At 40.9% G+C, this 18,460-nt stretch overlaps 1 protein-coding gene and 1 non-coding gene across 5 annotated transcripts in view; both read right to left on the bottom strand.

The window, feature by feature from the left end:
• CNOT1 (CCR4-NOT transcription complex subunit 1) overlaps positions 1–18,460 on the bottom strand; it is a 56,153-nt gene that overhangs the window by 10,051 nt on the left and 27,642 nt on the right. The window contains exons 19-38 of one of the 4 annotated variants that reach the window (XM_054640532.2): positions 17,901–18,047; positions 16,714–16,838; positions 15,620–15,906; positions 14,688–14,766; positions 13,258–13,488; positions 11,910–12,050; positions 11,055–11,234; positions 9,880–9,996; positions 9,373–9,483; positions 8,696–8,773; positions 8,200–8,377; positions 7,581–7,711; positions 6,930–7,226; positions 5,331–5,471; positions 5,134–5,238; positions 4,469–4,588; positions 3,454–3,645; positions 1,583–1,725; positions 877–985; positions 617–786 (exon numbers count right to left, since the gene is read on the bottom strand). In XM_054640532.2, coding sequence (XP_054496507.1) covers positions 617–786; positions 877–985; positions 1,583–1,725; positions 3,454–3,645; positions 4,469–4,588; positions 5,134–5,238; positions 5,331–5,471; positions 6,930–7,226; positions 7,581–7,711; positions 8,200–8,377; positions 8,696–8,773; positions 9,373–9,483; positions 9,880–9,996; positions 11,055–11,234; positions 11,910–12,050; positions 13,258–13,488; positions 14,688–14,766; positions 15,620–15,906; positions 16,714–16,838; positions 17,901–18,047 — 3,082 coding nt within the window. The remainder of the gene's footprint in view (positions 1–616; positions 787–876; positions 986–1,582; positions 1,726–3,453; positions 3,646–4,468; positions 4,589–5,133; positions 5,239–5,330; positions 5,472–6,929; positions 7,227–7,580; positions 7,712–8,199; positions 8,378–8,695; positions 8,774–9,372; positions 9,484–9,879; positions 9,997–11,054; positions 11,235–11,909; positions 12,051–13,257; positions 13,489–14,687; positions 14,767–15,619; positions 15,907–16,713; positions 16,839–17,900; positions 18,048–18,460) is intronic. The other 3 variants (XM_054640537.2, XM_054640534.2, XM_077185038.1) reach the window with 3 other exon arrangements.
• On the bottom strand, positions 10,420–10,558 carry LOC129125608 (small nucleolar RNA SNORA46). Its single transcript, XR_008534973.2, has one exon. It is a non-coding gene; the product is annotated as a small nucleolar RNA SNORA46 (small nucleolar RNA).

Genomic DNA, 18,460 nt, shown 5'->3' with positions numbered 1-18,460 from the left:
GCTGCTGGTTGCTCTCACAGATATTCAAAGTTCTCCAAGCTCTAATCTGTGTCTTTCTCAAACCCAGCAATAACTGCTTCCACCTTACAAAGAGAAGGCCTGCAAGTCCCACAGGTATTTCCAGGTGTTGCAGCAACATTTGCTACCCAAATGGTCTGGGCAGTTTGCTGGTGGATACATAAGCCATGTGAGACTGGTGGAGGATTGCTCTGTAAGCTCTAAACAAAAAGGACTGTCCAACTCGATTGTTTGCAATTAAGAAATTAACATACTGACACCTAAATATGTAAGATTTAAGCAGGAAATAATACGGCATAAATTTGAGATAAAGCAGGAATTCAAACAAATTTCTCACAGTTGCACAGAATTTTGGACTATAGTGCATGGAGAGATTTTCTTGCTTAAGCATTCAGCTTCACATGCTGCTGCAGCTGCCTCTATTTTGCCTAAGATGAGCCCATTTACACTCGAGTGACAGTTGAAACTAAGAAAGGACTGCAGCCTTAGGCAAAGTTAAAAGCTGTATGATTGAATGATATGAGACATTGCCTATATAATATGCAAATCATAATTCAGCACAAAAAAAGTAACACATTGCACAATACTATAGCCTCACCCTTCCGGGGCGTTTCCTCTGGAATGAGCATTAATTCTCATGAGTGTCTCAATGGTGTGAAACAGATCTGCTTCTGTTACATGGGCAACACTTCTCTCATCCACCAACAAGATCTTTACCAACTGCATGGCAAATGCCACAGCCATGTAGTTCAAGCCATTCTCCATGGACTGTCAACATGAAAAAGACAGAGTTCAACCACAGATCTTACAGTGGAGTGAGTGCATCCCTCCTCCTTTAAAAGAGCAGATTCTCTTTACCTGAGCCAAGTGAAGGTCATACTGCTGCATGTTAACAAGGTGATTGCGGATTAGCAGCTCCACAGCTTCCACGTTGTATTTGTACTCGTCTCTGCATTCAATCAGGCACCTGAAGAATGGGACTTCTTACAAAAAGTGTACTTCAACAACACAGTTTAAGTGAAACAACTCAAATCTACTACTTCAGAAACTGTGACATTCACTGTGATTCATTACCCAGCTTCAAAAGAAGCCTCTTCTAGAGCATTCTCTACGGTAATGTTGAAGTTCAGAACAGTCAAACTCAAGCATCTACTGCCCTGCACAACTGGTCACAAGAGCCCTTCAAGAGCTTCAGTTTATTCAGCATAAGAAGTCTCTCTTCCAAGGATGAATTGGCAGATCTGCCTAGCTGAAGCTTCTGCTGCAGGCATATGCCATGTCACATTGTTTGTGACAGCACAGAGATATTCTCTGCAAAATCAGGGGAAAAAAAAAAAACACACCATGCTCTAATGCTTAATTCCATTAAGGATTCCTATCATGTTCTGGGATGAACCAGCATTATCAGAAGATCTAGTTAATTTTGACAAAAAAAGCTGGTTATTTTCTGTCTGTCCAAATTGCAGCAAAGAAAAATATTGGCAGGCAGAAAATTCAGAGTAATACAGGAACTCCCAAAAGATGGTCAAAGCTACATCAGTGTTCTTGCTGCCTTGTAACTGACCTAGTGATTTGTTTGTTACACCACGGAGATCCATAGGCACGGCCATCCTGCAGAGCCTTCAGCACCAGCAGGTGACACTCACGGTAGCGGAGCAGGAGGTCAGCATCAGCCCCACTGGTGGCATCCAGCAAGCCCTCTACAGCCTAGAATAGATGCAACCTGTTAGCAGAGGGAAAAACCAGTCCTCTTCCAAATCTTCTGCACATTACATCAGCAAGAGTTATCACCAGAAGACATGGAAAAAAAAAATCAATTGAATTGTGCTGACCTCTTGATAAGACTGTGTGAGATTTTACCAGCTACTATGGCATCTATACATGCACTATACACAGCTGTGCTATCAGAAACAAACATACAGGTCTCTCTATGCCTCACTAGCTTGGTATGTGCACCAAATACCATGACAGACCCTGTTACTTTGTGCTGCAGTCTCCTCAAGTCAATACCTCCTCAAGCAATTCTGCATACGGCTCGTGGAAAACTACCTGAGAAAATATTTATGGAACCTGCCAGAGGTGAGCAGCTTCCTTCAGAGAAAGAGCTGCAACATTCAGAAATATCTGTGTTAGTCTACAGCAAATGGAGGATAAGTTTTACATGGGCAACACAATTTATTTGGTCAAGTTCTAGTCAGGACCGGATCCTTTAATAGGTAAAAGCATTAGCAGACAAGAAGGAAGAGTCTCCCTCCAGCTTTCAGTTACCTCGGTTTTGGCACTGTTCTAGGATCCTCATGCAGACAGCTCAGTATCCTTACACTATTCTCAAGTGGATTTTTCTCTAAGTCTGTCACTTGTTCTACACTACTACACAGGCACTGATGCCAGCTCAGATCACAGAGCTCACTGCAACACTTCCCACTGGCACAGCCTACAAATTCTGGTTGGGATGGAGTTAATTTGCTTTATAGCAGCCCATATGGTGCTGTGCTTTGGATTTGTGCTGAACCAGTGTTGAAAACACAGCACAGTTTTGCCAGTTGCTGAGCAGCACTAGCACAGGATCAAGGCTTTTTCTTTTCCACTCTCCTTCCTCCACCAGTGGGTAGGCTGGGGATGGACAAGAGGCTGGGAAGCAACACAGCCACGACAGCTGACCCAGATTGAATGAAGAGATGCTCTATACCATATGACATCATGTTCAGCAATAAAAGCTCAGGGAAAGGAGGATGAAAAAGAGCATTCATGGTTCTGATGTTTGCCTTTCCAGGCAAATGTCACATGTGCTGAAGCCCTGCTTTGAGAGGAATAGCTGGACAACTCTCTGCTGATGGGAAGTAGGTATTTTTGTTTCATTTGTGCAAATGACCTTTATTTTCCCTATTAAACGGTCATAATCTGAACAAATATCATCTAGTCTTCCCTGTGTTTTCTCTGTATCCTGCAGAAAAGCAGAAAGAGGAAGCAGCTGCATGGATGTTGGGCAGCTGGCCAGGGTCAACCCACCATGCATAGTCATATATCAATCACTGCAAAATAAACCCCAAGTGTGCCACTAGAAATCTAGTACTAGACTCAATACTATCTACCTACAAGTGCAGTTCAAACCCCTTTTTAGCCTCCAAATCATCCTGAAATCAGACCACTCTGGAGTGCAACAGCTCTCTACTTGCCACATCTGAACAAAACTAAGTCCCAGAATTCTGTACACCTGCTTCTCCCACAACAGTCCCAACACCATGTGTACAATACCCTACGTGAACACAATGGTTCCCTCCCAATCAGATTTCCAAAGACAGTAGTTCAGTACTGTTCACCCAGCAAGTTCCACAGGATGCATGAAGAAACAAGGTCACCAGCAAGACAATCCACCAGCTAGGTGAGTAATAAATTCTAAGCAAGCTGTTACAGAGATGAGTTGTCATCACTCACCTTCTGCAGTAGCCCAAGTGCAGCAATCGCATCCCGCGAGTTCCGAGCCACCACCACCGCCTCCAAGAGGCTGCGCAGGGCTTGGACTTGAGGATTCATGGCCAGGGTGTGTGGAATGGATTGTAGGTGCTGCTCCAGTTCTGTCATACATTTGTCATAAATCTGTGCTACATCATCTGTAGCCCAAGCTTGCTGCTTAAGAGAAAGTGAGAATCAGTGATTTTTGCAAGGATTGCATTTGTGACATTCAAATATTGACTGACTGGCTCTTCTCCTTCAGAAATTATAGTATCCAGAATTTAGACTTCTACAGTACTGTGGTTTGTTATGCTGGCATTTTAAGTACATACATATAAGTACATGTGAAAATACCCAGCACATAATTCTATCAGTCATAATCACAAAATGGTTTGGGTTGGAAGGACCTTAAAGACCATTTTGTTTCAGCTGCCCTGCTATGGGCCAGGACATCTTCCACTGGAGCAGGTTGCTCAAAGCCATACCCAACCTGGCTTTGAACACTTCAGGGATGGGCCATCTACAGCTTCTTCAGACAGCCTCTTTCAGTGCCTCACCACCCTCACAGGGAAGAAGTTCCTCCTAACATCTAAGCTAAACCTGTCCTCTTTCAGTTGGAAGCCATTCCCTCTTGTTCAGTCAGTAAGGCCTTATGTAAGCATACAAAAACTTGTTAATTCTCTTAAAATTCAGACTTGCCATCCATGACCTTCAAAAGTAACCTGAGATTTGAATAAAATGTTTCACTGCAATTAAAACTACATGTAGTAATCCTGAACTGCAGAATTTGTCCCAATTTGGATTACAAATCCCCAAGACTGGATGGAAGTTTTATGTTACCATTACTTTGTCTTTAGAACAAATGCATTTTTTCAAGCGCTATCCCCAAACAATACAAACACTTGACTCTTATGAGTCCTTCTAACAAAAACACAAGTTCTGCAAGTCTCCATAACAGCTATAGTACTCTCAGGCTGATTAATTCAGAAACCTCTACCTTCATAGGCTGAGCCAAGAATCCTGTAGGCTGAGTTAAGTCATTGGTGGGCAAGAAGCCAGGGACATTGCGTGCAAACTCTTCATAAACAGCCAGCTGTTTTGGGTCTACACCTCCAACCTTTGCAACAAAAGGACAAAAGGAACAGGCAGTTAACTCATTTATAAGACTGAGGCAGTAAAAACTGAGGGCAACTTGTGTAGCAGGTAGCTACGCCTAAACAAAGTGGCCTAGACATCAAGTAGGATTCAACTGCTCTACACCGAGGTCCTATCACTCCTTCCACACCTTCTAAAAGGGGGATTTTGCTCTAAAAATGAAACTCACATTCCCAGAAACAGAAATAACTGAATACTGAGAAATGCTCTGTTGAAAGCACATGGTATGCTCTTTAAAGGAAGAACATAGAAAGGAGACAAAAGAAAATAAAATATAAAGACAACAAAACAGTGAGAGGAAATGCATAGAAATAGAGACTCAAGAAATTGAGAAAATTATATAAATACTCAATTTGGAATAATGTATTTATGTGTTTCCATACTAATCAAAATAACAGCAGCTGCACTGTTAGGCAAGACTAACAATACATGATTACTCAGCTGATGCTGTGCCATCCACTTTTCCTTATCAGAGGGAGAGAAGAGCAGCATCAGAAGAGAGCTCACCTTTAACCTGATCTGTTCCGGCATCCGCTCAGCCTGGTACGTTAACACAACAGGATCGCAGTAGCGCCGCCCCTCTTGCCTAGCATGCTTCCTGAGCTCAAATTCCTGCCAAAAACACAAACACCACACTGCATTTTACACATCCATAGGGATGTGTATGAGCACACAGGATACTTCTTCAGCAGAGCCATACTTACAGTTGCGAGCCTCTTGTCCATCTCAGGGCCTGCCTTTTCCACAGCTGTCTTCTGGATAAAGCAGCAGGCAAGCTCACAGTTATCCTGTGCTAACTGGGCAGCTGCCTGCTCCATCATGTCCCTCTGCTGTGGGGAGGCTGCCTATTGAAAATCACAATAATCAGTGAAGAATGTAAAATTTCCCTGTATATATAACTAGCCTTAAAATCTGTACCACTGCTTACACAGAAGACCAGCAATAAAAAGGAATGCTCTTAGGATCACACTCCCTTGCCATAGAATATACAATACTAAATTTAATTTTGCATAGCTTTGAATAAAACATGTAGGCAAGACGACAGTAAAGACTTTCAAAAAGGAACAAAACAGCAGGAGGTCTCCATCTTCTCCACCTACCCATCTCCAGGGCACAGAAATAAAGGCCTGCTTTAGACAGACACTCACAGAGAGATGCTAATGCAGGGAAGACTTGGCATCACAGTAGAAGTTTTTCTACTTCCTAGGCTGTAATTGGAAGATATAAAGGTGCACCACTAACAGTGCAAAAGAGCAGTCCTAAGCCTTTTTCAGTGGATTCCTTTTCTGATAAGGAATCAGATTTTCTTCCTTCCTTCCCAGAGTCTGCTTTATGAGAATCCTGAACAGATGCACTTATTTTCCAGGGTGCAAAGCAGCCAACTTCCACTGGAAATAGAATACATCTATAAAGGCAGCCTGTCACATCTAGTTGGACTTCATTGGCTGCAAACATCTCTTCTATTAATTAATGAAAATTGCACTATTTCTGTTAAACCATTTCATAACAATAATCCAGAAAAGAATTCTGATGCCTCATACAGAGCCATTTCTGCAACAAAATGTTTTCTACAACTGTCCCTTTAAAAACTTCCTTGGATTAAAACTCGATTTCTACCAATGTCATATGTCTTCAGGGATAAAAAAAAACTGATTAATTTCTAATTGCTGAAAGCACAGCTGTGTCTTGATCTTTCCAAGATCCTTGTGCTCTTGTGCCTGTTGCTGACACTGATGGCAAGAATTCTGTAGTAGCCACTGCTGTGGTCAGCAGTTTGCAGGCTGGTCTTATTTTCGTCATTAAGAGACCTGATAATAGCCTCTAGAAAACCCAATAAATTCACAAGCTGTGCAGAAGAGTCTAAACTACCTATCTGCTCACAGCACAAGTAAATAAAATATGCCTGCATGCTGAAACAATCCAAGATATCACCAAAATCAATTCAGTCTTCCACACTTTAGCCTTTCAGCCTCAAACCCTGCAGAAAGTTCAAGCCTCCAAGGCTTTCATGATGTGATTTAACTGGAGAGAACACTGGGCAAAATAAAAAGATAGTCAGGAAGTTTGTGTGCCATTTACTAAGATCTACCATCTCAGTTTAAAGGGTGTTTGACCTGGAATCACAACACTTTTTTCCACTGTAATTCCACAAGAGACAAAACTTCTACCCAGTAAACTCATCCCCATGCTAGTTAAGCCACACAATTAATTAACAAATCTATATTGTAGAGAACTGATCTACGAATGCCGGATGCCTACAGTCCCCTAAGCTGGATATAAACTCCAAATGATGGGGCTCTTACCCTCAGTGCAGTAGCAAAGCTATTTTTCAAGTTGGTAGCTATGCTCATCAGCAAAGGCTCCCTGCAGGTAATCATGGCCATGCCAGCAGTCAGGTTCCTCATCATGTGGTGAGCGGCCACACGCATCCGGGACTCCTCGGAATCCAGGGCAAAGTCCTTCCTGACTATCTGCTCACAGGTGGTCATGGCAATCTTGATGGACCTGTCCACCACGGGATGGACGAGGTCCTGCACCGCCCGCTCGATGGCCTGCCGCACGCACTGCTTCAGCTGCGGGTGCGCTTGGAACAGCGGAATCTGCAGGGCGTTAGGAGAGGGCAGAGAATGAAGCACACTGCAATCCCACCTACCCCACACACCTGCACTTTCTCAATGACTCATAAGTGCACTGTCATAGCACGTGCAGTACTCCCATGTTCCCCATGCAGCTATTACAGTATTTGATAAATCTGAATCTGGAACAAATTATTATTTTTCTAACCAAGTTGCAGCTGAGTAACAATGCCATGACTGACTTAAGAGGTGAGCTGATAACTGGACAAAAGGAGCACAGAGGCTCTTTTTATACTGAAATCCTGATAGCTCCCGCTAGCTGAGATCTGCATCAACCCTGGCTGTAAGATAGCAAACTAAATCAGCTCTAAAACTTACCGTTGGATTTAAGGTAATGTGTGGAGCCAAGCCTCCTAAAGAATAGACGTTGATGTCATGGTAACTGTACTGGGGCTGTGGAGGAACCGTGGCTGTACAAGTGGTGCTGGTAGCTGGAGTTGTAGAAGCAGCTGGAGAACACAAGTAGGTTTGTACTGAGACACTATGAAACCACAGAGAGCAGCAACTGCTTATAAAACAAGTACATAATTCTTATTGAAACCAGGAAACAACCAGAAATAAAAGGTTTGCAGTTTGATCATGAAACCTCCTAAACTTAGCAAGCAACTTTCATTCTTCATTTGCCTAATAATTAGTACCAAAGTAGCTTCAGTACATTTTAAGAGAGCTTTTTATTATGACAGTTTTAACACCTGGTCTGTTGTTAATAGGAGGGAGTCTAAGGAGTAGCTACACAAACATAATACAGAATTAGTCCTCATGATGGCTTCCATTCCCTTTCCATCTCCAAACTCTGTAGACCTATTTCTTACAAAACTACCCAAGTGGTCAGGAATATTACAATAGCATATGTAGCTTCATATTTTATTTTGTATAGCAAAACCTGTCTTATTTGAACTTGAACAGTGTGGTTCTGGATTTAATGAGATGTACTTACTGGTTGTTGTGATGGGTGGTAGCTCTTCTGGCTGCTTCACATCCTTCTTTGGAGCAGACAGCTGCTCATCCAGATTTTTCAGACGGTCCTTATCTTTCAGGAGACTTCCAGGTTTCAGCTCATTGATGTCTAGTGCAAGATTCTTGCAGAGCACCTCAATCTCAAACTTCAGATTCAACTGCAAAACAACTCTAGTTTAGGTCATGTTACAAGGAAAATACCCAAAACATCTACTGATCCACCTGACTCCCAAACTCCCCATTCTAATGCCACCCCTTGCAGATACCAACAATGACTGAGGATTAGACAACTATCTTGATGCTGACCTCATGGAGAAGAGTTTCATCCAAGTTCTACCAAATTAAGCAATTCCCAAGCAATCTCCCCATGCTAAAGCAGTGAGGAGGACTGCTTAGTCCTTCACAACATCCTTCTTGAGTAGTATGTCAATAAAACCTTACACGCAGAAGTTACAGAAAAAAATCCAGTAATTTACTTTTAGATCATGTTCCTGATGTAGCTCAGCTAAAACATTCATAATGGCCATTGTCCATGGGTTTGGAGGCCTGAAGACCTACAAGAGAAAGAAGAGAGCAGGATTACAGAAACTTCTTGAATAATTTGGATAGTTTATGACTGGAAATGTTTGAAACACAAGCAGCTATGCGTGCATACAGCCATGGAAACCTTTGTACCGTTGTGATTAGAGTAGAATTTAGTACTTTAGTAATAATTATTCCAGTAATTCAGTATAACTAGAAATACATTAGGAACTTAAGTGAAAAACTGGAAACACAATGACCTGGTCCTTCTTGAAAGGACCATGTTCCATGTCAAGCAGAACCAACAAGCTGATCAGGATCAAAGTGGGTGGGAGAAAAAAAACCAAACTAGGAATAAATATATCCTAGACTCTCTTAAATGACTTCCTTCCATTTCTCAATGGAGTTCTGTTCAGGGATACCACAGTACATTTCAGCTAACACCATCTATTAAAAATGCATGGCCATGTACTTTCCCTCCACACAAGGAGCACTCCTTGACTTTATGCTTTTATATCCCTTTTTTTCTCTCCACTGAATTAAATCAGTTTTCATTTTGTGACAAAAGCTGATTACTTCCTGCAATATTTTGCCATTTAAGCAATAACTCTGTCTGTACAAAGACACTTACCACACTCCTGACACTGGATTCTAAGACTTTGGCAACAAATGGCACTACATAAAGCAATTCCTGCTGTCCCTTAACATATGCTTCCAGTAGTAGTGACTTCACATCCAAATCCTGAAAAACAATTGAAGTGGGAATGAAGGTAGAGAAAACAGCAAACACACTGCACAATCCCACTAATACACTGCTTCCTTTTCAGATACAGGTAAGGCTGAGTCAAGACAGCCCTTGAATTTTACAGACTGCTAAGCAGCAGTTACTTTTTGAACAAAGATTTATCCATCTATATTTTTACATGGATTAACAAACTTTTGCCAAAATAAATTTAGCTACTAACTTTTCTGATATAAAAAAATATTTCGAAGTGTTAAATAACCAACTCTGGAGTCATACTTTGAACTTGGCACATAAAAGAGGCACCAGAAAGGTGGTAAGATTTCCCAAATAGCCTATGCTACTGCATAACAGCATACCAATTCATGCCAAGGCAATCTGTAAAGACAAGCTCACCGTGTGCAAGATGGGCTTATTTTTAGCCATCGTTATCATTCCCAGCCAGTGACCAAGGTTCTTCAACAAGGAACGGTCTGAGAAGTTGGCTGCAGCTTTATCTGATGTCAATAGCACCTAACAAAGAATAAAAAAAAAGCATCTCAAGCAGCAAGCAGAAGATAACCAGACTCCAAATCCAACAGCTGATCTGAATGAAGGCAAAGTTTTAGAACATTAAGTTCTGAGCTTCAGTCACATTACAAAGATACTTGAATAGCTTTCACTTCAAGGCAGCACTCTGTAGATCTGCACTGTAATGACTACAGAATTCCTTTCTTTAAAAGGATCAAAAAAAGAGGATTATGTTTTCCCAGACCTTACCATTTATTCTGTTGAGACTGTTACAACTACTCCCATAGCTGAGTGTAACTTGTGCTTCCTCTTAGTGCCTCATCACAGACCTGAAGGCTACAGTTTAACCTTCCAGGGAAACCATCTCATTGTCATGTCAAAACATAAATCATGTCATCAATCATCAAACAAGTATTCTGCTGTTATTTCTGTTCCTTAACTCCAGAGGAGCATCAGCTGAACGGAGCAGGGTCAGCTGAATTCTCAAGAGCCAGGAGATGCTTTTGCACTACAGCGTAACCCATGGTGGTCAGGAAATCCCACCAACAGGTTTAAAAATAGTGCATTCTTTACAAACTTGTTTCATCTGGTCATCACTTCTGGGCTATTGCTTCCTCCTCCCATCCACATTATCTTAGCCCTCCAATAAATTTTGGCTTTTACACCCTCATTTTCTAAACACACAATTTCCCCCCATTCCTCTTGGGCCAAAAGAGCAGAGTGTCATTTTCTATCTTTGCACTTTCCTCCACAGAAAACAACTAGACCATAAGCAATTTTCCCTTGGGTTATAATTTGCAAACTTCACACAAATTTGAAGTCCACCTACATAAATTAATTCAAATGCAAATTTGCCCTCCTGTTACACAATTTAAGTCTTTCATATGCTCCTAACTGAAAAGAATCCTAGTATTCCTAAAGATAATCTGTAAGTTTAATGGTAAGCTAGAAAGAATATTTTTGAATTATATTCTATATTTGAGAATCAGCACCACACAAACAAATAGCATGAGGAGAACAGCACGTTCCTGTGCTGCCTTTAGAAAATTTGCACTACTCACCTTGATGTTTCTGTAGGTTTCATTCAGAACCATTTTATTAAACTCTGGATTCTTAAGTGTGTCAAGGAAGTTTGAATACAAGCTGTGAAAGTTAGGTTCAATACTGACTCGTTTCATCACAAGATACTGTGATACCCAAGGCATGAACTCTTCTTTCACTGTTTCCTTCAATTCTTCCACCTGTGCTCAAACCAAAGACAAAGCACACCACAGAACAGATGAGAAGATGATCAAAACCTTCTGGGGTCAGCTCAGACCAACATACAGTTCATGGTCAGTCAACTGCTTCTAACACTAAGGCTGTTTTTCTACAAAAAAATAAGTATTTAAAATCAGTGTCTCATTATCCAAAGATCTGGTCAACCAGTAAGGACTCAAGCATGAAATCAGCAAGGTGTAACAATTCACCTCTCCTTCACTTCCCAGCTTTTTACCAGACAACTGGAAATAAATGTTGTCACTTTACAAGCTCAAGCCATCAACCCACGAGACAGCAGCACAGGTGGCAGCAGGACTGTACACCTCAACTAGTTCAAAAAAATTCCCTTAACTTCTGAATACCTGAGCTTAACCTTGCAACATTTAATGGTACCCCATCCATTTATGATGTGAATGTTTATTTAAGATTAGGAACAGGTATCTTTTACCCATCTCTCCTCTCCCTGGAAAATTTTATCTCCAAAAATGTTTAAGCACAAAGTGCTGGAAACGATCATTTCTTTACAGTGTGTTCCCTCCTGAAGTTTTTCAAGTTAGAATTTTGTAGAAGTATCATCAGCCCACACTTAAAAATGAATGTATTAAAAAGGATTAAGAGTATAAAAACTATTTTTACTAGCATTCTTTCATACTTGCCTTCTGTGTCATATTTGACTGAGACAGATTATTGAAGATGAAAGCAATTTTTTCCTGGACATTCTCTGGAGGTTCCACAATCCTCTCTGTTTGATCTGTTGCTACTAACAGCGTATCAATGTTGGTAGTATTAATGGAAGGCTGGAAGGAGAACAAGAAGTTAAGCATAAACAATACCGAGAGGTGACATCAAAATAAACTTTTGCTCTGTTCTGTCAAGCAAAACTAGAATTGAGCTTTATGAGGGGACATCTACTGTCTCAGATTCATTTTCAGCAGCACTCTGAAGGAGTCAAGTGATTTTTTAATTCTAAAAATGATGATCAATACTCAGCAGAAGAATGCTGCTGCAGAAAAAGCCTCTATATGCACCTAAAATAGGTGCAACTGCAATGGCACCCTTTAGGCCTCTAAGCCTGTGTACAATTATAGCTTGGAGAAAAATCACAACACAATAGTGAGCAGCACTTAACACAGCAGGGAGGCTCCAGGAGCACTTCAGTGCTGATTTGGGACGGAGAAATCCCAGAGGTTCATTCTGAGACCAGGCTCTCATTTTGAGTTGCCAGCTTAAGTCCACAGAGTGTGATCCTGGTCCCTACAGCTGCAGGTCTGGACCCCAGGGTTTAGCACCTGGTACACTGCAATTAAGGGAAAAGGTGATGCAGTTTTCAGTATCAATCCTGACTGGAGTTTAAATGGGAAAACAAACACCTCAAAGTAACACGTTTCTACATGATGTAATCAGGTGTGAAAGACATTAATAGCTACACTAATAACTGTACCCCCAAGTGTGTTCATACTTTCAGCTATGTTTGGCTTTTGCCTCCTTTACAGGGACCTATTCAAAGACAGTCCCAGGCAGAAAGACAGGTGCCCCAAAACTTTCCGTGCAATAGCCAATTCTATCTATCTGCCAACCCTGTAATAACTCTGACAAGCTTCAGAGGTGTTTACACAAGTTACCAAAGACGTGAAAAACCTAATGCAGTTAGAACTGTGTCAGATGTGTGCAGTAAGTGTGCTTAAGTCCCAAGCAGAATAGAAGGTGCCAACTATTTTAAGAGTTCTGATGCAAGTCATTAATAGAACTGGTGTTCCTGTAATTGTCTTTATAATTACAGTCTCAAGAACACATTTCAACTTGACCCCAAAGCAACTGGATAGTTTGATGATGAAAAACGCCTTCTCTCTAAAAAGGTTTAAAAAGGTTACATGTTTTAAATCAAAAACGAGGATCACAGTTTGAAAATCTGTAGTACACAAATTAAAACAGATTCTGTGTGTATGCACTTGGTCCAGAGCAGCACCTGCCCCTCTGGGAAGGGCACAATGACACAAAGCTCACCGGCACATCTTTCTTGAAGCTGACTCCTGTTGGTCGGGTGATCGTAATGGTTTTTGCAACAGTGGTGGTGGTTGAGGTGGTCACTATAGTGCTGACTTGGCCAGCAAGAGGAGCTTTTGCTGGAACCTGGGCCTGGGCCTGAGCCTGGGCAAGTGCAATACTTCCAGGGGTGGTGATTGAACCCTGCATCTTCACAGGAGGATCTCTGGATTGCTGTCCATATTCTATGTACTAAAATAGGGAGAACAAGCACATAGAAAATTTCACATGCAGCAACAGAACTATAGGTTGATTTTCAGCATGAGCACTATAAAGGTTTGCCAACAATCATTCAAATATTTGACAGTCTTGCCATAAAGGAATCTCTAAATACAACTGCATACTCTGATAAAGCACATCCTGTCACTATGGACTTACTAACTGCAGAGGAGCCTCAAGCTCTGCCTCAACAAGACCCAATATGCTTAATATTTTACAGAGCACTACCTAAAAAACTCCATCCCTCTCCCTCCAAGCCTAGAACAGCTGAACAAAAGAGGAGAAAGAGCCTAAGAACAATGTGTGAATATCAAAAGCAGGCTACAAAGCAGGTAAGAAGTCTTCTGCAAGGACTCTGACAGCTAGATAGTCTGCAGTTCACCATTAATAAGCAAAACCACAGTTCAGAAATAGCCAACTTTTAGATCTTCTGAAATAGTTCCATAGTAGAAAACTAGTTTCTTCCCCACTGCTATACATTTCCCCAGAAACTGGAAACATCAGACTGTCATTTAAGGGGTACAATCTGAAAGCTGTTAGTGAAACCAAGACTGCTACTGGACTTTGCAGCTTCGGGTGAAGCCTCTGCCTTAATGGTAGAGCCAAACATTTTTCCTTATTTAGCTCATGCTCTTAAGCTCTGCCACTGGGATGAGTTTTTCTGTATTTCTAGCAATAAAAGCACATTTAAGGCAGACACCATGTGATGAACACCGTTTTGGACAACAAGGTATTCCCATGGCTCTCAGACCTTCAGGAAAGAAATTTTTCCTGGATTATTTTATCAGGTCTAAGTATGAAAGTGTATAAAGCCAGTTGAATGACCTCTATTTTACACTTAAACTCCAAATCTTTAAGGGACTGGAATATGAACACACTGAGGCACTTTAAAACCTTCATGCATGGACATGCATGCACTGGTTAATTATGCAGTTATATTCAGGTAGCTGTTTCAACATAAACAACCCAAACAGATTTATGGAAGCAGAAAAGGCACCTTCACCTGCCTACTCTACCCCAGAGCAGAATCTTTAAGAAAAGGCATTTGATTCTGTGGATGTAACATGGTCTAAAATTGCCACAGATGAGACTGCTTTTCCAAAGGAAAACAGAAATTTGCTCTAAAGAATTTAACATCACAGAAAGTTAGTGTTGCTTACAGACACACTCACCTCCTGTAAATGATGTGGGAACTGTATAAAGTGACTAATAGAAGCCAAGTGCTGACAATACTGGGGATAGTCCTTCAATCTGTAAGACAAAACATGCATTAGTCAGAAGCATAAGCCCACATCACAAACAGTATTAGAGACAAACAACTATCATGTATGTCATTCCCATTCTGCACCAAAGAATTACTTCAGGACTCTTTACAGCAGCTGTGCTATAAACAAAGCATTTCCTACAAAATATTTTTTGCTGCAAAATCTATTTTAAATGAATTAATTTATCATTAAAGCACAAGATTTATTCACAGTAACTCATCTTTTCCTACATCTCTATACTTCTAACCTAGTACACAACTGCATTTATATCCAGTGTTTGTAACAAGATTACTGGATAAGTTATTTGTAGTTTGGTTCAGTGCATTTTAAACAGCAAACCAGAGCACACCTCACACCCAGAATCTTCTCTAGCTGCAATTCATAAGAAGTTTTGAGAAAGAACTTTTGCTGAGATTATTTAGCCATACATTTCTGCGTAAAAGCAAAGTTCTAGAACTCAGGTCTCAGTCACTCCTTCAGTAATGAACAGTGCAAATGGCACTCTACTGAAAAGCACCCGTGAAGAATAATTACATTCACCCCATGTCTAACAAGCTGTTAGTGACTTCATCTAACTCAACGCTACATTGATTTTTATAGAGTCTAAGTAGTTTCAGCATCTCAGTTTATCCCACATTTATACAGGTATCACACTGAACATTTTGATTTAGAAAGGTTACCCTTTAACTATCACATTCCCACATTCTGTTTCAAATCAGTGTATCTTTGAAGAAATCCCAAAGCTGAGCTGTGCAATCTTGTAACTGTACGATTAGAGCAGGTTCAAGGTTCACAAGACAATTCAGGCACTATTAGCAGTGTACCAAACCCACACTCACCTATTTTTAAATCTATCTAGTGCAGCAATACCAAAATAGTACATTTTGGATGCAAAAGGCTTTCGTAAGGCTTCAAGAACATAGCGCAGGGCCAGGCCCAGTGCCATGTAAGTAACCAGTCCTTTCTCTATGATGCCCCCGAAGAGACAGGCTGTTATGTGCAGCTCTTTGTCTGGGTACTGGGGGAAGAATCGATACTCCTCAAACAAGTTCCTCAGCATACAGTTAAACACTTCTCGTTCCCGTTTAATGTTGGAGTCCTTAAACCTCTGCAGCATTTCCAAAACCTGCAAAGAAATTGGAAATTGTTACCAACAGATTGGCTTTATTTCAGCCTTTTCCCATGTTCATGTTCTATGAGTGTTTGCAACTACTAAGGTACATTGTGCTACCACAACCACAAAGTAACTGCTTCATTTTAGACAGCAGGCAGACACTACATCACTACAACCAGCTTCCTCTTCAGACTTTACTTCTCTTTTAAGCAACTGTCTTCACACAAAATTTTTTTGTGACCGCCTACGCCATTACTTTCAAATTAGAAAAATTAAAATTAATGTTGTGTCTTCCATAATTTATAACTGTGCAAATATATTGAAGTAAATTTGAAGTACTTCAAAGAGCAAGTACATCAGACCAATAATTACTCTCATAGAGACTAACAAAAATAATTATCAAAAGCTCAGAAGGTAGAACTTGTGACACTTTTATATATCTAGATCTTGCAGTAATTTTTACACAGTTTAAAACCAAATACATTTAAGATCATTTATATAGACTATTTAAAGGCACTTTTTAGCACTTATTTTCAACAAAAAAGCTCCCACACCACACAGAATCTTTCCCACTTAGCAGCATTTTAGGAGTGTTAATTAGACATCTGAAGTCTTCAATCCAGACAAGTCAAAGCTGAATGTAATGAACAACTGCAAGTTCACTGTGAAAACAACTTCAACCAAGCAAAAAAGCAATGCTGCAGCATCCACCACGAGCCCTTTATTTCCCACTAAAAGTAATACATGAAGGAATAATTATCATCCACTTTATTGCAAGTTTCTGGACAGGTGCTGTAACTGCTACAGAAGGGAACTCACCTCATCCACAGACATGGTTGGGTGTGGTGGATGGTTGTAAATACGCTGGAAGTAGCTGTTTGCCTCATCATCTATTTCTTTGCTAAAGTGCTGATTAGCCTCTGGCCACACCTGAGATAAGTCAGCTGTTAAAAAAAGGAACAGGTATCATACTCAGGACAACTTCAGACAGTCAGGACTTCACCTAGGCCTTTTTCAACTCTTCCACCAATCTATAAAGAGCTGCTAGTTCTTCAGAAGAGCAGGATATTTAACCTTCCCACTAGACAGGAATTGCTATTTTAAAATCTGTTTTCAATATGCTATATTTATTCAAAAAAACTGCATCCTAAGATAGCATTAACCTCACAGTGCTCTACTCCTAGAACTCAGTGCATCCCAAGCTAACGTCGGCTGACAACTAAATAACTGAATGCAGAACAGTCTAGAATAAAGCATGCTACACAACACAAACATGCACACAAACTTGCACACAAACTTTCAAGCCAGCCAGTGAGCTTCCAACAAGTTCCTATTGAATGCTCAAGACCCAGAATATAAAGCAATGGTTATTACAGCCACCTCCACTGTACGGCTCCTCTGTAACAGCAACGTGGAAGGTTTAGCCTATGGCTGTGCTTCCTGAGCATTTGACTGCTTCAGCATCTCACTGTAAGCATGCTGCAGAGGCATAAATTAGTTAAGGATAATAGCTTAGTGTTATGAACCTGATTATTCCTTTCAAAAACTATCTTTCCACCAGCTTTTTGTCTTATTTGCATCCAATGTTGCAGTCTATTTCACTGCTTCACCTGGTTTAACCAGCTCCTTTATCCAGGTTTAATCTTGTTATAAACAGAACAAAAGACACCCTGGTACCACACAAATATAATTCTCTGCCAAGAGCAGGACAACACTTTTGTTTAAAACACAGTACAGCAGAAAAAGGACAAACACACTATTCATGCAAATCCATAGCACATTATATTTTTATGCTAATGGGTTCTTTTTTAATACCCCCCACCCTCAGACATTTGGTAAGCTATTAGGATACATGTTTAGAAGCACCTTTTCCAGACTAATATAATAATACAAGAGCCACACTTCTAACATTTACCACCTACAGATCCAAGCTTCCCCTGAAGGAAACACAGATTAACTGCAGACCACAGTCACACTTCACAGCCACAGACAACACTACCACTTACAAGGTTTCATCTTACTCTGCTGGAATGTAGGCTGGTTCAGTCCAGATGTGCTCAGCTTCCTTTGCACGAATGGGTCATTGTTCACTGCAGGAAGGCCCAGGGCTCCAGTTCCTATGCCAGTCAGGCTACCCGTAGTAAGACCACCTACTGAAAAGCAAACCTGTAGTAAGACCACTTACTGAAAACAAGCAATTGGTCATCTCATTGCATCCTCACAGTATCTACTTACCACTCCTCCTAGCACTTGTCACTTCCGAGAACTGAGACCTTTATAGCCTCATTGCTGTCTAATATCAAGCAGTTTTAACATAAGCAGTTCTTAATCTCTGTCCCAACCTAAAATAAGGCTGCTATATTTGTAAAAACACTCATCCTCTTGACTCAAATCTCTTACCTATTGCAGCTCCAACATTCTGAAGTATTGTTTCAGCAATGACCCAGGAGCGAGGGCTCCTCACTCCATCCATATCAGAGTGTTAACTCCCTTCCCTATGACACAGCTGTTTGTCCAGTGTGACTTCCCACCCTCAAAGGGAAGGAAGCACCCAACCCTCCCTTAA

The sequence above is a fragment of the Agelaius phoeniceus genome, chromosome 12 (genome assembly GCF_051311805.1).
Source record: "Agelaius phoeniceus isolate bAgePho1 chromosome 12, bAgePho1.hap1, whole genome shotgun sequence".
Lineage (NCBI taxonomy): Eukaryota > Metazoa > Chordata > Aves > Passeriformes > Icteridae > Agelaius > Agelaius phoeniceus.
This window is presented reverse-complemented; position numbering and strand designations above follow the sequence as displayed.